The sequence below is a fragment of the Pygocentrus nattereri genome, chromosome 2 (assembly GCF_015220715.1).
Source record: "Pygocentrus nattereri isolate fPygNat1 chromosome 2, fPygNat1.pri, whole genome shotgun sequence".
NCBI lineage: Eukaryota > Metazoa > Chordata > Actinopteri > Characiformes > Serrasalmidae > Pygocentrus > Pygocentrus nattereri.
The window spans coordinates 33468883-33489183 of NC_051212.1; the positions used below are offsets into that span (position 1 = coordinate 33468883).

The following is a 20301-nucleotide window of genomic DNA, read 5'->3' on the forward strand; positions in this document are numbered from 1 at the left end:
AAAGTTGGCAAACAGAAAAAGCAAGCTGAAGATATTTAAAAGGAAAGTAACAACCAACAGGTTAAAAAAACGCAGAAAGAGAACACAGACACAGACATACACTATATCTGCAATTCAATGACAGAGTCAATGAGTTTCCATGGCCGAGTAGCTGCATCAAAGCCTTACATCACCAAGCGCAATGCAAAGCATCGAATGCAGTGGTGTAAAGCGCCGCCACTGGACTCTAGAGCAGTGGAGACGTGTTCTCTGGAGTGACTAATCTTGCTTCTCCATCTGGCAATCCGATGGATGAGTCTGGGTTTGGTGGTTGCCAGGAGAATGGTACTTGTCTGACTGCATTGTGCCAAGTGTAAAATTTGGTGGAGGGGGGATTATGGTGTGGGGGTGTTTTTCAGGAGTTGGGCTCAGCCCCTTAGTTCCAGTGAGAGGAACTCTTAATGCCTTAGCAGATTTTGGACAATTTCATGCTCCCAACTTTGTGGGAAGAGTTTGGGGACGGCCCCTTCCTGTTCCAAAATGACTGCGCACCAGTGCACAAAGCAAGGTCCATAAAGACATGGATGAGTGAGTTTGGTGTGGAAGAACTTGACTGGGCTGCACAGAGTCCTGACCTCAACCTGATAGAATTAGAGAGGAGACTGCGAGACAGACCTTCTTGTCCAGCATCAGTGTCTGACCTCATAAATGTGCTTCTGGAAGAATGGTTAAAAATTCCCATATACACACTCCCAAACCTTGTGGAAAGCCTTCCCAGAATATTAAACCCTGTAGATTAAAAATGGGATGTCACTCAATTTCATATGCGTGTGAAGGCAGACAAGCAAATACTTTTAGCAATATAGTGTATATGGTTTTATATATGTGCATACATATATATCACTGTTGTCGGAAGAAAACCTTGTATCTCAGAAATGGTAATTTTACAGGAGAAGGAAAAAAACGCCCCCCCCCCACATCACAATAACAAAAAAATCTTTAAATTGCCTCATATTGGCATCTATACAAGCTCGGTATGTTTTATTTGCTTTTATCAAAATATATTATTTTACAATAGGAACTTGTAAACTAGTTAGAGTTAGTATTGGTATCTGTACTTTGTTTTGGCTGATATTTAAGGATCAGGTATCGGTATTGGATGGGAAAATATATATAATCAAGTCAGTCCAAGATGCAAATGGGGAACTGGTGTCCTGTGCCTCAATATATCTGAAAGTCTCATGCTAAAAATAGCACTGAGCACATGGCATTTAACTGAAAACTCCTAAAGACACTGAACTTCTACATACATCAGAGATTTTTCAGCTACTCTCTTTGTACCCAAAGAATATAGAAGAAAGGTATAGAATGTAGTTATAAATGAACAGACAAACAACTTGTCACATTAAAGACAGTAACAATAAGATTTCACTTGCCTAAATGTGACAATGTGACTGATACTTAGTTCAAGGACCCTCAGAAGTAGTAAAACTGTGGTATAGATAAGTGCACCCCTGCAAATAAAACAGACCCATTTTTACTTCCTTTAAAAAAAAAAAAATCAACCAATGACATAAGTTCACAACTTCAAAATCACCAATCACATCAGACACGAGGCTGACAGCTACAGGCAAGTGACCAGTTCAATAGGCATTACCATCTACCTTTCACAACAGGAACAATGATCACAGTCCTTACTGCTTTTTGTATTTTTGTGTCTGGTGAGTCCATGATTTAATGTAAAATATGTTTCATTTCAGTTAAATCCAAACAACCTGGTAATTCAGGTTATTTAATTTAGTCAAAAAGCTATTTTTTGGTGTTTTTCTTTCAGTGCAAACATCTGGCTTTGATGATCTTCGAGTGCAAGCAGTAAAATATAAAGAAAATGTTACAATAAAATGTGAGCAAAGCTTTGTCAAAGGCCATAAGCACTATTTAGCCTGGTATAAGCAGAGTTTTGGAAAGCTGCCTCAGTTTATTGCAAGAGCGGCTAAGCATAACGAAGATGCCAGATATGCTCGACCATTTGTAGAGCGCTTCAGACTGACGGCAACTGAAGAAACATTTGATCTCAAGATTATGAACACTGTGGAAGAAGATACAGGGACATATTTCTGTGTGAAAGTAAAGGAGTATGTTACAGAGTTTGGATCTGGGATCCTTCTGCTTTTCCCAGGTACCAGTTAAATGATTTTAAGCAATACTAACCGATATGTTGCACATGTTTATTTCCTTCATGTTTGTGCTTCTCAAGGCTTTTTGCATTGCTTCTCTTTACTTTTACAAATGATTTTTTAAAGATGAAAAGTCTGAGAAGCGAAATCTGACTGAAGTAGATGTGAAAAGTGGAGAGTCGGTTACACTCCAGTGTTCAGTGGCTCCTCTGAGCTGTTCAGGAGAACACAGTGTGTACTGGTTCAGACACGGATCAGGAGAATCTCATCCAGGAATCATTTACACTCATGGAGACACAGATAGTCCGTGTACGAGGAGCTCTGAGACTGATTCTCCTACACAGAGCTGCATCTACAAACTCCCCAAGAGAAACCTCAGCCTCTCTGATGCTGGAACTTACTACTGTGCTGTGGCTGCATGTGGACAGATGCTGTTTGGGAGTGGAACTAAACTTAATGTAAAAGGTAGGACATTTAGTACAAAGCTTCACTTCAGTAAAGGGATTTAAGGTAATTAAATGTAATCTCATGGCCAGTACCAGTTATTATGAGATTAGCCTTATTCTGCTTTATTCCGTTACGCTTCCTTAGTCTATATCATTTAGTTGACATGTGCTGGGAAATAACTGTATTTTTCCATGCAGGTGAATGTTTGCAACAGATGAGCATTTTGTTCTGGCTCTCCATTGTAAGAACTGGACTTCTTGCTGCAATGATTATTATTCTTATTGTGGTCCACATTGTTCAAAAATGTAAGTAGAAACGCTGAAGACAGATGTCGGAAATATACAGCAAAATATACATCCATTTTATGTGTTGCTGATCTCTTGTAACTTAAGATTTGTGTTTCCATTTGAAATGTCTTGTGCTTTAACATAAGCCTCCTCCACTTTGACAAAACCATTATTTAATCCACTTTGGACCTAGAAAGCTTCTATGCACTTATTCGGTAGATGGTTCTGACAAAATGTGGGTAAAGTGTAAAAGCTTCACACTAAAAATAAAGACTTCTGAACTGGTATTGCTTTCCCTCCTTCTCTCAGTGAACACATGACATTGTCGCCAACTCTGTTTGCCTTTACATGACATGTTTCATGCCTCATGTCCAGAATGAGTGCTGCGTCGGTGCTGCACTGTCCCGTCTGTTTACTGTGTCTAACGTCTGTTTAATTTATCGTATTCATTGTTTCTAGTTAATTTTTTGTTTGCACGTTCACACCTTGTACTTTTTGTTCCTTGTTGCACCGTGAAGTTCCTGGAGGAATATAATTTCACTCCACTGTGTACTTGTACTGGTCATTGTGGAATGACAATAAAAGCCTCTTGACTTGACTTTTTTAGTCATTTTCAATGTTTATTCAAAAACATAACTGCATTAATAGTTCATCAGAAGTTAAGGTAAATGTATAGACAGGTAAGAAGCAGGATGTATCTTCAATAACAATCCAGTGAACATACAGTGAGAGAGTACAGACCAGGGCTCCTGAAGGGCCAGTGTCCAGCTCAGTGTGGTGGTTTTCCCTGCACAGGCACACCTGCTTAATTTTGGACTAGTTTAAAACACAAAATCACTACAGAGCATATGCCTTCATACAGACTGTGGCATTTACCCCTAAGGAAGAAGACACAGCTTACGCACATGCAGTTGTGCTTTGCTAAAGCCTGTAAGTTGGTCGCAGCAAAATTGTACAATAAGCAAGGACTTAGGCTACCAGCTAGCTCTACACTCTCTAGTGCTTCCGACCTCCCACTGACTAGTTCATCCTGTTGGGTTGCATAAACACAGTGAAGACAGGCTAGCCCCACCTTCTCAATATGATTCTTTGTCAGAATAAATCCAGAAAATAACTGGGGAACAATAACCCAGAATTAACATGCACAACATTCCTTGAACACGCTACACTATCCACCCCTTACCACATGTCCTCACCCCAGAGGATTACAAAGTCTTTGAATCAAACTGGGGGCGCCACTCCTCTTCTAGGGCATGCTTGGATGGGGGACCGACTGGTGCAGGTGGGCAGCTGTACTAAGTAGTAAATATCACTCACATAGTGAATGTTGTTGTTACCACTTTTTCTGAGAGGTTTTTTCCCTTTCACAGAGAACGGGCGGTTCTACATGCTGTTTTGCTCTGTCCCACCCATTAACTGTTCCAGCCCACTGAACAGCCTCTCCTGCTCAGACAGGCTTCATATTTAACACTGCATGAAGATAATGTCACATAACATTCAATGTCAAAGCCAGGGATCAAACTCACAACCTCCTGTTGGGTAGACGGCTCAGTCCACTGCACCACTCAGGAACACATGAAGCAACTCCGATTTTGTGTCTACAAATGTTTAACACACTGGAGAAAAGATTTCTTCTTTTGACTTTGAAGTGTGATTTCATCTCATGTGGTGCAGCTGTGTAATAATTCATCCCAACATCAGTAGGTTGTGAGTTTGAATCTCAGCAATACTACAGTGGTCCTTTATCTGGGAACCCAAGAGGAGAATATGCCAGATGGGAGTCTGTGATAGAAGGAGCACCAGCTAATGGGGAAACTGAGTGAAGAGGGAAAAAAAACTCTCACAAAAGATTCAAAAGTCTCAACATGTGTTTCTGTTGGACATAGTAAGTTAAATATTTCCATTACAAATGAGACTGCAAGGGGTCACTTCTAGTCATACACTTCCTCTCAATGCTAAGCACTAACACTGCAACATCCCACAGCACAGTGTAATACACCACAACCAATACATGTGCACCTCATTAAGCTAACAACTAACTAACAACAACTTATTAATAATACCAGTCTCTCCTACCACAGACGCACACCCCCCAAGAGGCTCCACACATGGCCACTCTACATGACCGCAGCTTCCATGCTCCCACAGTAGCATGAGGCAGTAGTAGAACAATATTTATACTTTTGTACACTTACATTACTGTTTTATTTATTCAGGTTTTTTTTATTAACGAATTACACAATCTTTGCAAACTCAGAGTTTGCAAAACCAGAGAGCATCAAGTTTGTAGAACATGCTGTGCTACACTCTTTTCGCTCCTTCTGAACATTTATTACTGAAAGGCACTTCTACACATCTACAACTCAGTTAAAAGATGGACAGAGTCTCATTCCCAAGCATTTATTTCTACAACTGTATGTTATTTATAAATGATCGGTTACTCTTAAGTTGTGTACACATGTTCAAGCATATATTCAGCATGAAATTCAAGCAGGTTCTATAAGGCCCCTGGTCCAACTAATCAGATCATTAGCGACCCTTTTCTGAGTTGAAACAGGTGTACTAAAGCAGGGAAAGCACTGCAGGACCAGGGTTGGGGAACAGAGATTCTACATTAAAAGGAAAATAATCTAGAACTGGGCTTAATTTCTCTATTGTTGGGCTGAATTTAGCACACTTGCTATGAGACACAGGATTCTCACATAATACGTCATGCTGTCTAATTGCATTGGCAGCCCTGGGTCAACATAATAGTTTACAGAGGCTTAATTTATATCCAAATCCAGCAGTAATCCAGTGTAATCCATACATTATGTAAATGCCACACAGCAGAAATACTTGCATATGAAGCCAAAAGGATAAGTATATAAGAATACATACAAAACATTCAGTAACAAGTGTAGAAACTTGCTGTATTAATATAATGCTCATCTTCTATCTTGGTCTCAGCATCAAACTCTTGTCTCGGTCTCAGGGTAAGGTGGAAAATGTTCTTGAAACCAGACCCCAAGTGGGAAACGTGCAATCAAAAACTGACGTTTTCTATCATTCGTTCATTCATTCATTCATTCATGACACAGCAGTAGATACAGCATGTCAGAAATGAACACATTTATCAAACAAATCCACTGAAAAGCAGAATTAACTGCTCCCCATTCCAAGCACTTCATTCACAACAACAGAAACTCCACTGTTACAATGGAGTACAATAAGAGTCCCATGCAATTACACTGTTAAGGATAAGTTTATTTAATAATAATCAATAATAATATTCATCATCATTATCAATATTAGTAGTGGTTTGTGGTCATAGAAATGTGTGGTGACTTGCTAAGCACTGACTAAGGCCTAATCCCATTTCACTCCTTGTTCCTACAACTTAGCCCTTGTCCCTCCATTTTGCATGCTCACGTCTAGGGGTAGGGTGTCCTAATCTTTGTTGAGAGAGAGGGGGAAGGTGACGTGTCAGGGCTACATGGCCCTCCAAACTGTACAAGTGACTAAAGAAGTCCACAAATGTGAGTATTTTCTCAGTGTAATCTTAATGTTTTAACAAAGTTCAAATAATGGTTATGTAAAAAAATTGCTAGTAGTTTGCTGTCTCTGTAGCTAGCTAGCTAAATTTCCCGTTCCATCTTAAATGATGCAGCAGGTACATTCTAGATCTTCAGGCATCACAACTGCTGCAATATTTAAGGTGGAACAGAAAATTGGACCAAAAAGCCAGCGAACAGCTGACTTCAGCTTTAAAGCACCAAAAAAATAGGCATATGATTCCCTAAAAGACCAGCAGCGAGGTTGCTAAACTTCCCCTGCTGTCACTGCAGACTGGCAGGGTTGCCTACATAACACTGCTGGTAGCCTATTAATAGAGTAACATTCTTTTTTATTTAAGGGTTGTCCTGTTTTACAGGGGATGATTTCAGCCACTATCCCTTGTAACTCAGTTCAATGGGGGAAGGTGACACTCAAAAACAAGGTGTATGGGTAAAAATAAGAAATGGGGTTGGGCAAATGATGTGCTTAAACGAGTGCATATATTTTTAACCAATATTATCAATGTTCAGCCATTCTTGCTTCAAAGAATTGCGCAGCTTGGCCAGACTTCATGAATGCCTTCCCTGGTCTCTTACTCTAACTCTTTTGTTCCAGGTAGTCCCACAGATTTTCAAGAGGATTCAAATCTAGAGATTTTGCAGGTCAGTCCAGATGTGTGAATGCTGCTGAATGTTCATCATGCCAGTCACATTTGTAGCCGGCAGAAACGAGATTCACCTGACCAGATAACACATTTCCAGTCGTGAACAAATCAGTTTTTGTGTCTCTTCAGCCACTGTAACCGGGCAACTTTGTGGGCAGAAGTGAGCAATGGCCTGTTGCTTGCCACTTTGCTCCATAAGTTTATGTTATGCAGTTCCCTGTGTATTGTTCTTTTATAAATTGATTGTGAAGGTCCTGCATTGACTTCTAGAAGCTATTCTTGCCTGGATGCAAAGTATTACATATTCACAGGCTGTGAAACTGTCCTTCAGTTTCATCTTTCGGGCAGCATTCTGATGAGAATTTCCTGTACACTGAGATTTTTGCCATGGCTGGTAGACCCATATGACCGTATGCTTCACCTCACGTACCACCTCTTCTCAATCTATGAGTCCCGTCGCACAACCCACAGGAATTTATAGCCTGATTGTCTTTGTGTAACGCAACCTGCAGGAGCCTGAATTTACTACCATCTTAAACACGCAAGGTGACAAATTTTTGTCCAGTGAATAATCTGTTGTTTTGTTTATATTCAGTTGACTTCAGATGGTGATTCTGTATTTTGTAAGTTTCAGAGAAGAAGAGACAGAGAATAACTTTAGTATCATTTGCTCCTAAAGGTTACAGTGCAAAGTTAGACTACAATATAATAATATTTTAGTCCATATATTATTTAGTGTTATATTTCACAAAATATTGCAATAGTATTATATTGATGTTAATGAATTTAAGAACCACAAACATTTTTTTTCTCTTTTATTATTTTTTTTTTATATTATAAAAAACTGGTTTCTGTCTTGTCTCAGTCTTTCACCACTTCTGGTCTCAGTCTTGATTCAAACTCAACTGCTACAAAGTCTTAATCTTGACTCAAACCAAATGTGTCCAGGTCTTGGTCTTGAGTCAGACTTGCCTCTAGTACTCTTTACTACAGCAGTACCCTGTAGTGGAGTTGAATGACTACTGTGTTACTGAGTAATCAAGATACCGTCCAACTTGAAGTAAATTCCTTGTAAGTGCAAACATATCTGTCAGTTAAACGCTGATTCTGATTGTAACCTATTCTGCAATAATATGTTTTGGACATTTGCAAGAGTTGGTGGATCACAGAGTCATCCAATCTCCAAAATACAACTATACAATTATGTAATTCTTATTCACTCCACACTTAAAAGGTATAGGGTGAGGCGGAAGAACACACATAATGGAATTGGAGACCTTTTCCCTGAGTCCACCACTCACAATGTTCTTCATCCTCAGTTGTGGAATCATCATCTCCTCACGCCATGTTCTGCTTTTTGTGCACACACATAATTTCACTCTGAATTTGACACATCATCATATGAAAATGAGGCTCCTTGTATCTACCCCTCAGTTTATCTAAAACTAGTTTCCCACTTTAAGTACTGAGGTTATTTCCATCCATTTTAACCCTCATTCTGAATAAAGCACTTGCCATAAACTTACTTCTGTCACTGAACATACAAGCACATCAAATATTAACGCCCTAAGTACAGGAAGTAATGTTCACTGTGAGCCTTCACTTCTCCACATCCTTCTTCCTCACCATTCATATTTGTTTGTTAAGCTGCCATCTACTGGAAGTCTCTATATCAAGGGCCTTAACAAAGCAATACAATTAAGGTGCCTATAGAACTAACCTTCCCCATTTCCTTCACAAAAATTCAACCAATCACAAAAGTTCTTCACAACCTCAGAATGACCCGTCACATCAGACACAAGGTTTCTGTTTTCACAGACCAGTGAAAAGACGTCACCGTCACTCTCTCACGACAGGAACAATGATCACAGTCTTCGCAACTTTCTGTCTTTTTGTTACAGGTAGGTCATTCATTTAATATATACAATTTATTTTTTGTTATGACGCAAATAATACAGTTGTTTATACTGTCATTTTAGCTTTTTTAGATTTCTTTATTTGCTTATTTATGCATCTATTTTGTTTCAGTGAAAACCTCTGAGACTGATGAGCTTCAAGTGCAAACAGTGAAATGTGGAGAAAATGTTACAATAAAATGTCACCCAGACTTTATCAAAGGCAAAGAGCACGTTTTAGCCTGGTATAAGCAGAGTTCTGGAAAGCTGCCTGAGCTTATTGTGAGAACATCTGACAATAATGCGAATGTCAGAGTTGCTGACACATTTAAACAGCGCTTCAGACTGACTGCAGGTGAAGAAAAGTTTGAACTCAGCATCATTAAGACTGTGGAAGAGGACGCAGGAACATATTTATGTGTGAAAACAAAGCAAAGCGTTATAGAGTTTGGATCTGGGACCCTTCTGCTTTTTCCAGGTAACAGTTCTGTTCTTCTAACTTCATTTTTACAGTTGCATGCTAGTCCGAGTTTTTGTATCATTTCTCTTTTTCATTTGGTTTTTTAAAAGATGAAAAGTCTGAGAAGCGAAATCTGACTGAAGTAGATGTGAAAAGTGGAGAGTCGGTTACACTCCAGTGTTCAGTGGCTGCTCTGAGCTGTTCAGGAGAACACAGTGTGTACTGGATCAGACACGGATCAGGAGATTCTCATCCAGGAATCATTTACACTCATGGAGACACAGATAGTCCGTGTACGAGGAGCTCTGAGACTGATTCTCCTACACAGAGCTGTGTCTACAAACTCCCCAAGAGAAAGCTCAGCCTCTCTGATGCTGGAACTTACTACTGTGCTGTGGCTGCATGTGGACAGATGCTGTTTGGGAGTGGAACTAAACTTAATGTAAAAGGTAGGACATTTAGTACAAAGCTTCACTTCAGTAAAGGGATTTAAGGTAATTAAATGTAATCTCATGGCCAGTACCAGTTATTATGAGATTAGCCTTATTCTGCTTTATTCCGTTACGCTTCCTTAGTCTATATCATTTAGTTGACACGTGCTGGGAAATAACTGTATTTTTCCATGCAGGTGAATGTTTGCAACAGATGAGCATTTTGTTCTGGCTCTCCATTGTAAGAACTGGACTTCTTGCTGGAATGATTATTATTCTTATTGTGGTCCACATTGTTCAAAAATGTAAGTAGAAATGCTGAAGACAGATGTTGGAAATATAAAGCAAAATATACATCCATTTTATGTGTTGCTGATCTCTTGTAACTTAAGATTTGTGTTTCCATTTGAAATGTCTTGTGCTTTAACATAAGCCTCCTCCACTTTGACAAAACCATCATTTAATCCACTTTGGACCTACAAAGCTTCTATGCACTTATTCGGTAGAGGGTTCTTACAAAATATGGGTAAAGTGTAAAAGCTTCACACTAAAAATAAAGACTTCTGAACTGGTATTGCTTTCTCTCCTTCTCTCAGTGAACACATGACATTGTCGCCAACTCTGTTTGCCTTTACATGAAATGTTTCATGCCTCATGTCCAGAATGAGTGCTGCGTCGGTGCTGCACTGTCCTGTCTGTTTACTGTGTCTAACGTCTGTTTAATTTATCGTATTCATTGTTTCTAGTTACATTTTTTGTTTGCACGTTCACACCTTGTACTTTTTGTTCCTTGTTGCACCGTGAAGTTCCTGGAGGAATATAATTTCACTCCACTGTGTACTTGTACTGGTCATTGTGGAATGACAATAAAAGCCTCTTGACTTGACTTTTTTAGTCATTTTCAATGTTTATTCAAAAACATAACTGCATTAATAGTTCATCAGAAGTTAAGGTAAATGTATAGACAGGTAAGAAGCAGGATGTATCTTCAATAACAATCCAGTGAACATACAGTGAGAGAGTACAGACCAGGGCTCCTGAAGGGCCAGTGTCCAGCTCAGTGTGGTGGTTTTCCCTGCACAGGCACACCTGCTTAATTTTGGACTAGTTTAAAACACAAAATCACTACAGAGCATATGCCTTCATACAGACTGTGGCATTTACCCCTAAGGAAGAAGACACAGCTTACGCACATGCAGTTGTGCTTTGCTAAAGCCTGTAAGTTGGTCGCAGCAAAATTGTACAATAAGCAAGGACTTAGGCTACCAGCTAGCTCTACACTCTCTAGTGCTTCCGACCTCCCACTGACTAGTTCATCCTGTTGGGTTGCATAAACACAGTGAAGACAGGCTAGCCCCACCTTCTCAATATGATTCTTTGTCAGAATAAATCCAGAAAATAACTGGGGAACAATAACCCAGAATTAACATGCACAACATTCCTTGAACACGCTACACTATCCACCCCTTACCACATGTCCTCACCCCAGAGGATTACAAAGTCTTTGAATCAAACTGGGGGCGCCACTCCTCTTCTAGTGCATGCTTGGATGGGGGACCGACTGGTGCTGGTGGACAGCTGAAAGTCAACTCCATAGCATTCACTCTATCAGATTACTGGAGCAGATAGACTGAAGTGGCGTGACTGCTGCAGCAGCCTTTTTTAACTGCGCACTGGTCAGACCAACATACAAACTGCCCCACATCCTCTTCCCAGCTGCAGTGGAACTTCTCATACCTCAGCTTGTGAACCTGAGAGCACTCTCCTCCCCTGGAGACCCTCCAAGTAGCTTTAATACAGCATGTTCCACTATGCACTGGGCACCCAGTGGCTTCATCTTCACCTCATGGTTGCCTCTGAAACCGAGAGTTGCATTCTCTAGGTCCATTTAGCATCTATTGCTTTTCAAAACATACAGGCCCAGAATGCACATCTTGGAGTTCAGCTATCAAGACCAAATGTCAAATATCTTCTTGCTCCAACTGGCAATGCTGTGCCTTCCAGCATACTGTGCTTGAATGCATTTCATAGTTTCAAATTGTAATGGATATTCTCTGCTAGGTTTTTTGGTCATTCTATATATGATACCACTAATGATTACAGTAAAGTGTGCAGGCCTGCTTGTACCTCATTTACTAGATTAATCTATAATTCTGAGGCCTCAAGGAAGGTCTGAAACATTTTTGGATGTCCTACATCATAAGAAACCCACAAATTTGATGAATACCTTGTATTTAAGTTTAGTCTCACTTAATATTTTTTGATGTTTCAAACTCAGGCAGTGTATCTGTGTATTGTTGGCCCTCTGACCTGCATAAAACCTTCAGCTACAGTGAAAAAAGCTGCACTGCTGCAGCCATTAAAGCTTTTTTACCACAGTAAACATGGTCAAAGAGAACGGGCAGTTCTACATGCTGTTTTGCTCTGTCCCACCCATTAACTGTTCCAGCCCACTGAACAGCCACTCCTGCTCAGACAGGCTTCATATTTAACATTGCATGAAGATAATGTCACATAACATTCAATGTCAAAGCCAGGGATCAAACTCACAACCTCCTGTTGGGTAGACGGCTCAGTCCACTGCACCACTCAGGAACACATGAAGCAACTCCGATTTTGTGTCTACAAATGTTTAACACACTGGAGAAAAGATTTCTTGTTTTGGCTTTGAAGTGTGATTTCATCTCATGTGGTGCAGCTGTGTAATAATTCATCCCAACATCAGTAGGTTGTGAGTTTGAATCTCAGCAATACTACAGCGGTCCTTTATCTGGGAACCCAAGAGGAGAAAATGCCAGATGGGACTGTGTGATAGAAGGAGCACCAGCTAATGGGGAAACTGAGTGAAGAGGGAAAAAAAACACATTCAGTTTAGTTTATATAACCGAGATGCAAATCTACAAACAGTAGCTAGGAACATTTTTGACTCAATTAAGACCTTTGAGTTGTGTGAACTACTGGTGTCCTCAAGTTGACTCAACACAAGAAAAGCCATGTAATCAGTTACTAAATCATTTTAAGTTGAACTGACCTCTCATTTTTTACAGTATAGAAATACACAGCAATGCTGCAGTGATAGTGTATCTGCATTAAACACTTATGTACTGACATGCAGTGATAATTTAGCATAGAATATGACTTCTTCACCGAGGAGTAAAGCACATGGTACTCCAAAGAGCACAAGAAACATGAGACATGGTAAATTTGAAAAAAGTATAACATACACTACATAGACAAAAGTATTGAGACACACCTCCTAATTATTGAGTTCAGGTGTTTTATCCACACTCATTGCTAATAGGTGGATAAAATTAAGCACATAGTCTTGCAGTCTTGATAGACAAGTAGGCAGTAGGATGGGTCGTACTGATGAACTCCGTGACTTTAAACATGGCACTGTCATAGGGGTCAATGAAAGGCACACTGAAACTGGACTCTGGAGCAGCAGAAACGTGTTCTGTGGAATAATGAATCATGCTTCTCTATCTGGCAGTCTGATGAAAGCATGGTCCATACAGGCATGGATGGGTCAATTTGGTGTGGAAGCCTGCACAGAGCCCTGACCTCAATCCCATCAAACACCTTCGCGATGAACTAGAGACAAGACTGTGAGCCAGGCCCTCTCATCCCACATCTGTGTCTGACCTCACAAAAATTCCTACAGACACACCTCAAAATTTCATAGAAAGATTCTTAGAAGAGTGGAACTTGTATCTTCAAAGTGGGGACCAACTCCATATTGTGTCCTATGGATTTAGAATGGGTAATAAAGTGGAATGTAATAAAAGCTTCTGTGGGTGTGATGCGTCACAATATTTGTGTCCATACAGAGTATCTCCTTTAATACGCTATAGCTACTGGTTGCTGGACTATGATTTAGCATGGCTACTTTATTGCTGCACTTGATGGTAATGCTTGAAGAAAGTCATTCTTCAGGTAATGGCCAGTTATCAACAGCTCTTGACAGAGAGGGAAGGCTTAATTTCTACCCTCTCCAGTAATTTACTTTCTCTCTTGCCTGATTAATCCCATCATTGTGCTACCAAACAACACTCTGTCCCTCACCTTACACTTGGACTGCATGATATGGGCATCAAATTGTGTCCAATAAAGCTATTTGCTAACACAATATGAGAAGCAATGAATCATTATTAAAATAGTGCATCTCAGACCGAATGAGCTGCAACTTTTTTCTGCTTCTAAAAACCCAAAAGCAGTAATCACTACTGTGCAAAATTAAAATGATTTACTAATAACTACCAATATCAGAACTGCAAGAACATTTTGTGCACACTGAGGTTAGACAAGGACACAGTGTCACTGATGTGAAGCACTGCCCTTATCAAATATCAAAAACTATTTGACTGCTAATGGTGCCCCCTTGTGGAGAATTTGTAGCCTGTGAAACATGAGTGAGTTCCATGATGTACACTATATTGCCAAAAGTATTCGCTCGTCTGCCTTCACACGCATATGAACTTGAGTAACATCCCATTCTTAATCCATAGGATTTAATATGATGTTGGCCCACCCCTTGCAGCTATAACAGCTTCAACTCTTCTGGGAGTGTGTCTATGGGAATTTTTGACCATTCTTCCAGAAGCACATTTGTCAGGTGAGAAACTGATGTTGGACGAGAAGACCTGGCTCACAGTCTCTGCGGTAATTCATCCCAAAGGTGTTCTACTGGGTTGAGGTCAGGACTCAGGCCAGTCAAGTTCTTCCACACTAAACTCGCTCATCCATGTCTTTATGGATCTTTCTTTTGTGCACTGGTCCAATTGTCCAAAATCTCTTGGTCTGCTGAAGCATTAAGAGTTCCTTTCACTGGAACAAAGGGGCAAGGCCCAAATACTGAAAAACAACCCCACACCATAATCCCCCCTTCACCAAACCTTACACTTGGCCCAATGCAGTCAGACAAGTACCGTTCTCCTGACAACCGCCAAACCCAGACTCGTCCATCGGATTGCAAGACAGAGAAGCGTGATTTGTCACCCCAGAGAACACGTCTCCACTGCTCTAGAGTCCAGTGGCGGCGCTTTACACCACTGCATTCAACGCTTTGCATTGTGCTTGGTGATGTAAGGCTTGGATGCAGCTGCTCGACCATGGAAACCCATTCCATGAAGCTCTACGTACTGTTCTTGAGATAATATGAACGCCACATGAAGTTTGGAGGTCTGTGGCGATCGACTCTGCAGAAAGTTGGCGACCTCTTCACACTATGCGTCACAGCATCCGCTGACCCTGCTCTGTCATTTTACATGGCCTACCACTTCATGGCCGAGTTGCTGTCGTTCTCAATCATTTCCACTTTGTTATAATAACACTGACAGTTGATTGATGAATATTTAGTAATGAGGAAGTTTTCACAACTGGACTCACGGTACCATGCTGGAATTCACTGAGCTCCGGAGAGTGACCCATTCTTTCACAAAGGTTTGTAGAAGCAGTCTGCATGCCTAAGTGCTTGGTTTTATAAACCTGTGTCAATGGAAGTGATTGGAACACCTGAATTCAGCGATCTGGATGAGTGAGCGAATACTTTTGGCAATATAGTGTATTTCAGTCTCAGGATTGCCTGAACAGCTTTTCCTATTTGCGGTTAGATGACAAACACAAACACATCTAGCAATAACAATGATATGATTGATTTTCCATGCAGCAATACTTCTTTTTTACCCTCTACTCTACCATGGTTGCCACAATCCCACTCAGTAATACATGGAATACTCCGCCAAACATATGTATTCATGAAGTAATTTACAAAGATTGCTGCATTGATAATAGTGGGAGGTCATATGATGGGACATGAGGCTCAATAACTTTTGTACAATTTCAAGAAGACTGTGATTTACGAAGGGGAAAATCGCAGACATAGGCATATACACAAGTTTATATATGTTTAAATGTATATTTCTCCTGCTTTATTTTCATACTTTTATTCTGGAAATCCACAGTAAGTTTTCTAAATGGGGCTCCTGCTCTCCAAACCTTAATGGGTCTTTTTCTTTAAATAGTGAGGTTGTTTTAGTCAACATTCATACTCAATTTGAACACTGCACTAGCACATACATATTCAGTACTGTATATTACAGTTTTAAACTGACCAGCACTAAACTACTAAATATATCAGAGATTTTTCATCTACTTGTCCAGCTACAGGTACAGCTTATATTTATAAAGTTGCAGCCAGTGTCACTCTATGAATAGCAACCTGTTCACTATAAATCTTCACTCCTCCACATGTAATATTTAAAAAAACTTTAAAAACAAGAAAAATTGCATCTTAGAACGCCATCTACTGGAAAACTCTCTCACGTACCTTCACCAAGTAACAAAGGTGTGGTGCATACATGTGGGGTCCTGCAAATGGAACAGACCAATTTCCATTTCCTTTAAAAAAAACAAAAAAAACAACCAATTGCAGTTGAAGTTCACAACTTCAGAATGTCCAGTCACATGAGACACGAGGTTAACAGCTACAGGCAGCTGACCAGCTCATTAAACATTACCATCTTCCTTTGACAACAGGAGCAATGATCAGGGTCTTTGCCATTGTTTGCCTTTTTGCATCTGGTAAGTTATTTATTTAATTTAAATTATGATTCATTTTGAACAATTTATATTGAGGTGGTTTATTTTAGTCATAAAAATGTTTTTCTTTCAGTGAAAACATCTGACTTTGATGATCTTCAAGTGCAAGCAGTGAAATATGGAGAAAATGTTACAATAAAATGTGAGCAAAGCTTTGTCAAAGACCACAAGCACTATTTAGCCTGGTATAAGCAGAGTTTTGGAAAGCTGCCTCAGTTTATTGCAAGAGCAGCTAAGCATAACGTAGATGTCAGATATGCTCTACCATTTGTAGAGCGCTTCAGATTGACGGCAACTGAAGAAACGTTTGATCTCAAGATTATGAACACTGTGGAAGAAGATACAGGGACATATTTCTGTGTGAAAGTAAAGGAGTATGTTACAAAGTTTGGATCTGGGATCCTTCTGCTTTTCCCAGGTACCAGTTCTGATCTGATAAATGATTTTAAGCAATACTAACCGATATGTTGCACATGTTTATTTCCTTCATGTTTGTACTTCTCAAAGCTTTTTGCATTGCTTCTCTTTACTTTTACAAATGATTTTTCAAGATGAAAAGTCTGAGAAGCAAAATCTGACTGAAGTAGATGTGAAAAGTGGAGAGTCGGTTACACTCCAGTGTTCAGTGGCTCCTCTGAGCTGTTCAGGAGAACACAGTGTGTACTGGATCAGACACGGATCAGGAGAATCTCATCCAGGAATCATTTACACTCATGGAGACACAGACAGTCCGTGTACGAGGAGCTCTGAGACTGATTCTCCTACACAGAGCTGCGTCTACAAACTCCCCAAGAGAAACCTCAGCCTCTCTGATGCTGGAACTTACTACTGTGCTGTGGCTGCATGTGGACAGATGCTGTTTGGGAGTGGAACTAAACTTAATGTAAAAGGTAGGACATTTAGTACAAAGCTTCACTTCAGTAAAGGGATTTAAGGTAATTAAATGTAATCTCATGGCCAGTACCAGTTATTATGAGATTAGCCTTATTCTGCTTTATTCCGTTACGCTTCCTTAGTCTATATCATTTAGTTGACATGTGCTGGGAAATAACTGTATTTTTCCATGCAGGTGAATGTTTGCAACAGATGAGCATTTTGTTCTGGCTCTCCATTGTAAGAACTGGACTTCTTGCTGGAATGATTATTATTCTTATTGTGGTCCACATTGTTCAAAAATGTAAGTAGAAATGCTGAAGACAGATGTTGGAAATATAAAGCAAAATATACATCCATTTTATGTGTTGCTGATCTCTTGTAACTGAAGATTTGTGTTTCCATTTGAAATGTCTTGTGCTTTAACATAAGCCTCCTGCACTTTGACAAAACCATCATTTAATCCACTTTGGACCTACAAAGCTTCTATGCACTTATTCGGTAGATGGTTCTGACAAAATATGGGTAAAGTGTAAAAGCTTCACACTAAAAATAAAGACTTCTGAACTGGTATTGCTTTCCCTCCTTCTCTCAGTGAACACATGACATTGTCGTCAACTCTGTTTGCCTTTACATGACATGTTTCATGCCTCATGTCCAGAATGAGTGCTGCGTCGGTGCTGCACTGTCCTGTCTGTTTACTGTGTCTAACGTCTGTTTAATTTATCGTATTCATTGTTTCTAGTTACATTTTTTGTTTGCACGTTCACACCTTGTACTTTTTGTTCCTTGTTGCACCGTGAAGTTCCTGGAGGAATATAATTTCACTCCACTGTGTACTTGTACTGGTCATTGTGGAATGACAATAAAAGCCTCTTGACTTGACTTTTTCCGTCATTTTCAATGTTTATTGAAAAACATAACTGCATTAATAGTTCATCAGAAGTTGAGGTAAATGTATAGACAGGTAAGAAGCAGGATGTATCTTCAATAACAATCCAGTGAACATACAGTGAGAGAGTACAGACCAGGGCTCCTGAAGGGCCAGTGTCCAGCTCAGTGTGGTGGCTTCCTTGCACAGGCACACCTGCTTTATTTTGGACAAGTTTAAAAAACAAAATCAATACAGAGCATATGCCTTCATACAGACTGTGGCATTTACCCCTAAGGAAGAAGACACAGCTTATGCACATGCAGTTGTGCTTTGCTAAAGCCTGTAAGTTGGTCGCAGCAAAATTGCACAATAAGCAAGGACTTAGGCTACCAGCTAGCTCTACACTCTCTAGTGCTTCCGACCTCCCACTGACTAGTTCATCCTGTTGGGTTGCATCAACACAGTGAAGACAGGCTAGCCCCACCTTCTCAATATGATTCTTTGTCAGAATAAATCCAGAAAATAACTGGGGAACAATAACCCAGAATTAACATGCACAACATTCCTTGAACACGCTACACTATCCACCCCTTACCACATGTCCTCATCCCAGAGGATTACAAAGTCTTTGAATCAAACTGGGGGCGCCACTCCTCTTCTAGTGCATGCTTGGATGGGGGACCGACTGGTGCTGGTGGACAGCTGAAAGTCAACTCCATAGCATTCACTCTATCAGATTACTGGAGCAGATAGACTGAAGTGGCGTGACTGCTGCAGCAGCCTTTTTTAACTGCGCACTGGTCAGAGCAACATACAAACTGCCCCACATCCTCTTCCCAGCTGCAGTGGAACTTCTCATACCTCAGCTTGTGAACCTGAGAGCACTCTCCTCCCCTGGAGACCCTCCAAGTAGCTTTAATACAGCATGTTCCACTATGCACTGGGCACCCAGTGGCTTCATCTTCACCTCATGGCTGCCTCTGAAACCGAGAGTTGCATTCTCTAGGTCCATTTAGCATCTATTGCTTTTCAAAACATACAGGCCCAGAATGCACATCTTGGAGTTCAGCTATCAAGACCAAATGTCAAATATCTTCTTGCTCCAACTGGCAATGCTGTGCCTTCCAGCATACTGTGCTTGAATGCATTTCATAGTTTCAAATTGTAATGGATATTCTCTGCTAGGTTTTTTGGTCATTCTATATATGATACCACTAATGATTACAGTAAAGTGTGCAGGCCTGCTTGTACCTCATTTACTAGATTAATCTATAATTCTGAGGCCTCAAGGTAGGTCTGAAACATTTTTGGATGTCCTACATCATAAGAAACCCACAAATTTGATGAATACCTTGTATTTAAGTTTAGTCTCACTTAATATTTTTTGATGTTTCAAACTCAGGCAGTCTATCTGTGTATTGTTGGCCCTCTGACCTGCATAAAACCTTCAGCTACAGTGAAAAAAGCTGCACTGCTGCAGCCATTAAAGCTTTTTTACCACAGTAAACATGGTCAAAGAGAACGGGCAGTTCTACATGCTGTTTTGCTCTGTCCCACCCATTAACTGTTCCAGCCCACTGAACAGCCACTCCTGCTCAGACAGGCTTCATATTTAACATTGCATGAAGATAATGTCACATAACATTCAATGTCAAAGCCAGGGATCAAACTCACAACCTCCTGTTGGGTAGACGGCTCAGTCCACTGCACCACTCAGGAACACATGAAGCAACTCCGATTTTGTGTCTACAAATGTTTAACACACTGGAGAAAAGATTTCTTGTTTTGGCTTTGAAGTGTGATTTCATCTCATGTGGTGCAGCTGTGTAATAATTCATCCCAACATCAGTAGGTTGTGAGTTTGAATCTCAGCAATACTACAGCGGTCCTTTATCTGGGAACCCAAGCGGAGAAAATGCCAGATGGGACTGTGTGATAGAAGGAACACCAGCTAAAGGGGAAACTGAGTGAAGAGGGAAAAAAACACATTCAGTTTAGTTTATATAACCGAGATGCAAATCTAGAAACAGTAGCTAGGAACATTTTTGACTCAACTAAGACCTTTGAGTTGTGTGAA

General features: G+C 40.2%; 2 protein-coding genes across 2 annotated transcripts; both read left to right on the forward strand.

Annotated features, from left to right (window-relative positions):
• The first annotated feature begins 1602 nt into the window (after positions 1-1602).
• Positions 1603-3175, forward strand: LOC108436121. The gene is made up of 4 exons (XM_037534787.1): positions 1603-1700; positions 1814-2158; positions 2283-2621; positions 2801-3175. Exons 1-4 carry the CDS (start codon positions 1661-1663, stop codon positions 2914-2916), a joined length of 840 nt encoding a protein of 279 aa, XP_037390684.1. The 5' UTR covers positions 1603-1660; the 3' UTR covers positions 2917-3175.
• Positions 3176-8920: 5745 nt separating this feature from the next.
• Positions 8921-11769, forward strand: LOC119264920. Its single transcript, XM_037543885.1, has 5 exons — positions 8921-8992; positions 9120-9464; positions 9557-9895; positions 10075-10182; positions 11594-11769. The coding sequence occupies exons 1-5, from the start codon at positions 8953-8955 to the stop codon at positions 11767-11769; spliced, it is 1008 nt and encodes a 335-aa protein (XP_037399782.1). The 5' UTR covers positions 8921-8952.
• Positions 11770-20301: the final 8532 nt, after the last annotated feature.

Coding starts and splice junctions, on each gene's coding strand:
- LOC119264920 (XM_037543885.1), top strand. CDS start 8,953: ATGATCACAGTCTTCGCAACTTTCTGTCTTTTTGTTACAG. Junction 9,896..10,074: donor AACTAAACTTAATGTAAAAG/GTAGGACATTTA, acceptor TTTTCCATGCAG/GTGAATGTTTGCAACAGATG. Junction 10,183..11,593: donor GGTCCACATTGTTCAAAAAT/GTAAGTAGAAAT, acceptor TCCTCTTCCCAG/CTGCAGTGGAACTTCTCATA.
- LOC108436121 (XM_037534787.1), top strand. CDS start 1,661: ATGATCACAGTCCTTACTGCTTTTTGTATTTTTGTGTCTG. Junction 2,159..2,282: donor GATCCTTCTGCTTTTCCCAG/GTACCAGTTAAA, acceptor GATTTTTTAAAG/ATGAAAAGTCTGAGAAGCGA. Junction 2,622..2,800: donor AACTAAACTTAATGTAAAAG/GTAGGACATTTA, acceptor TTTTCCATGCAG/GTGAATGTTTGCAACAGATG.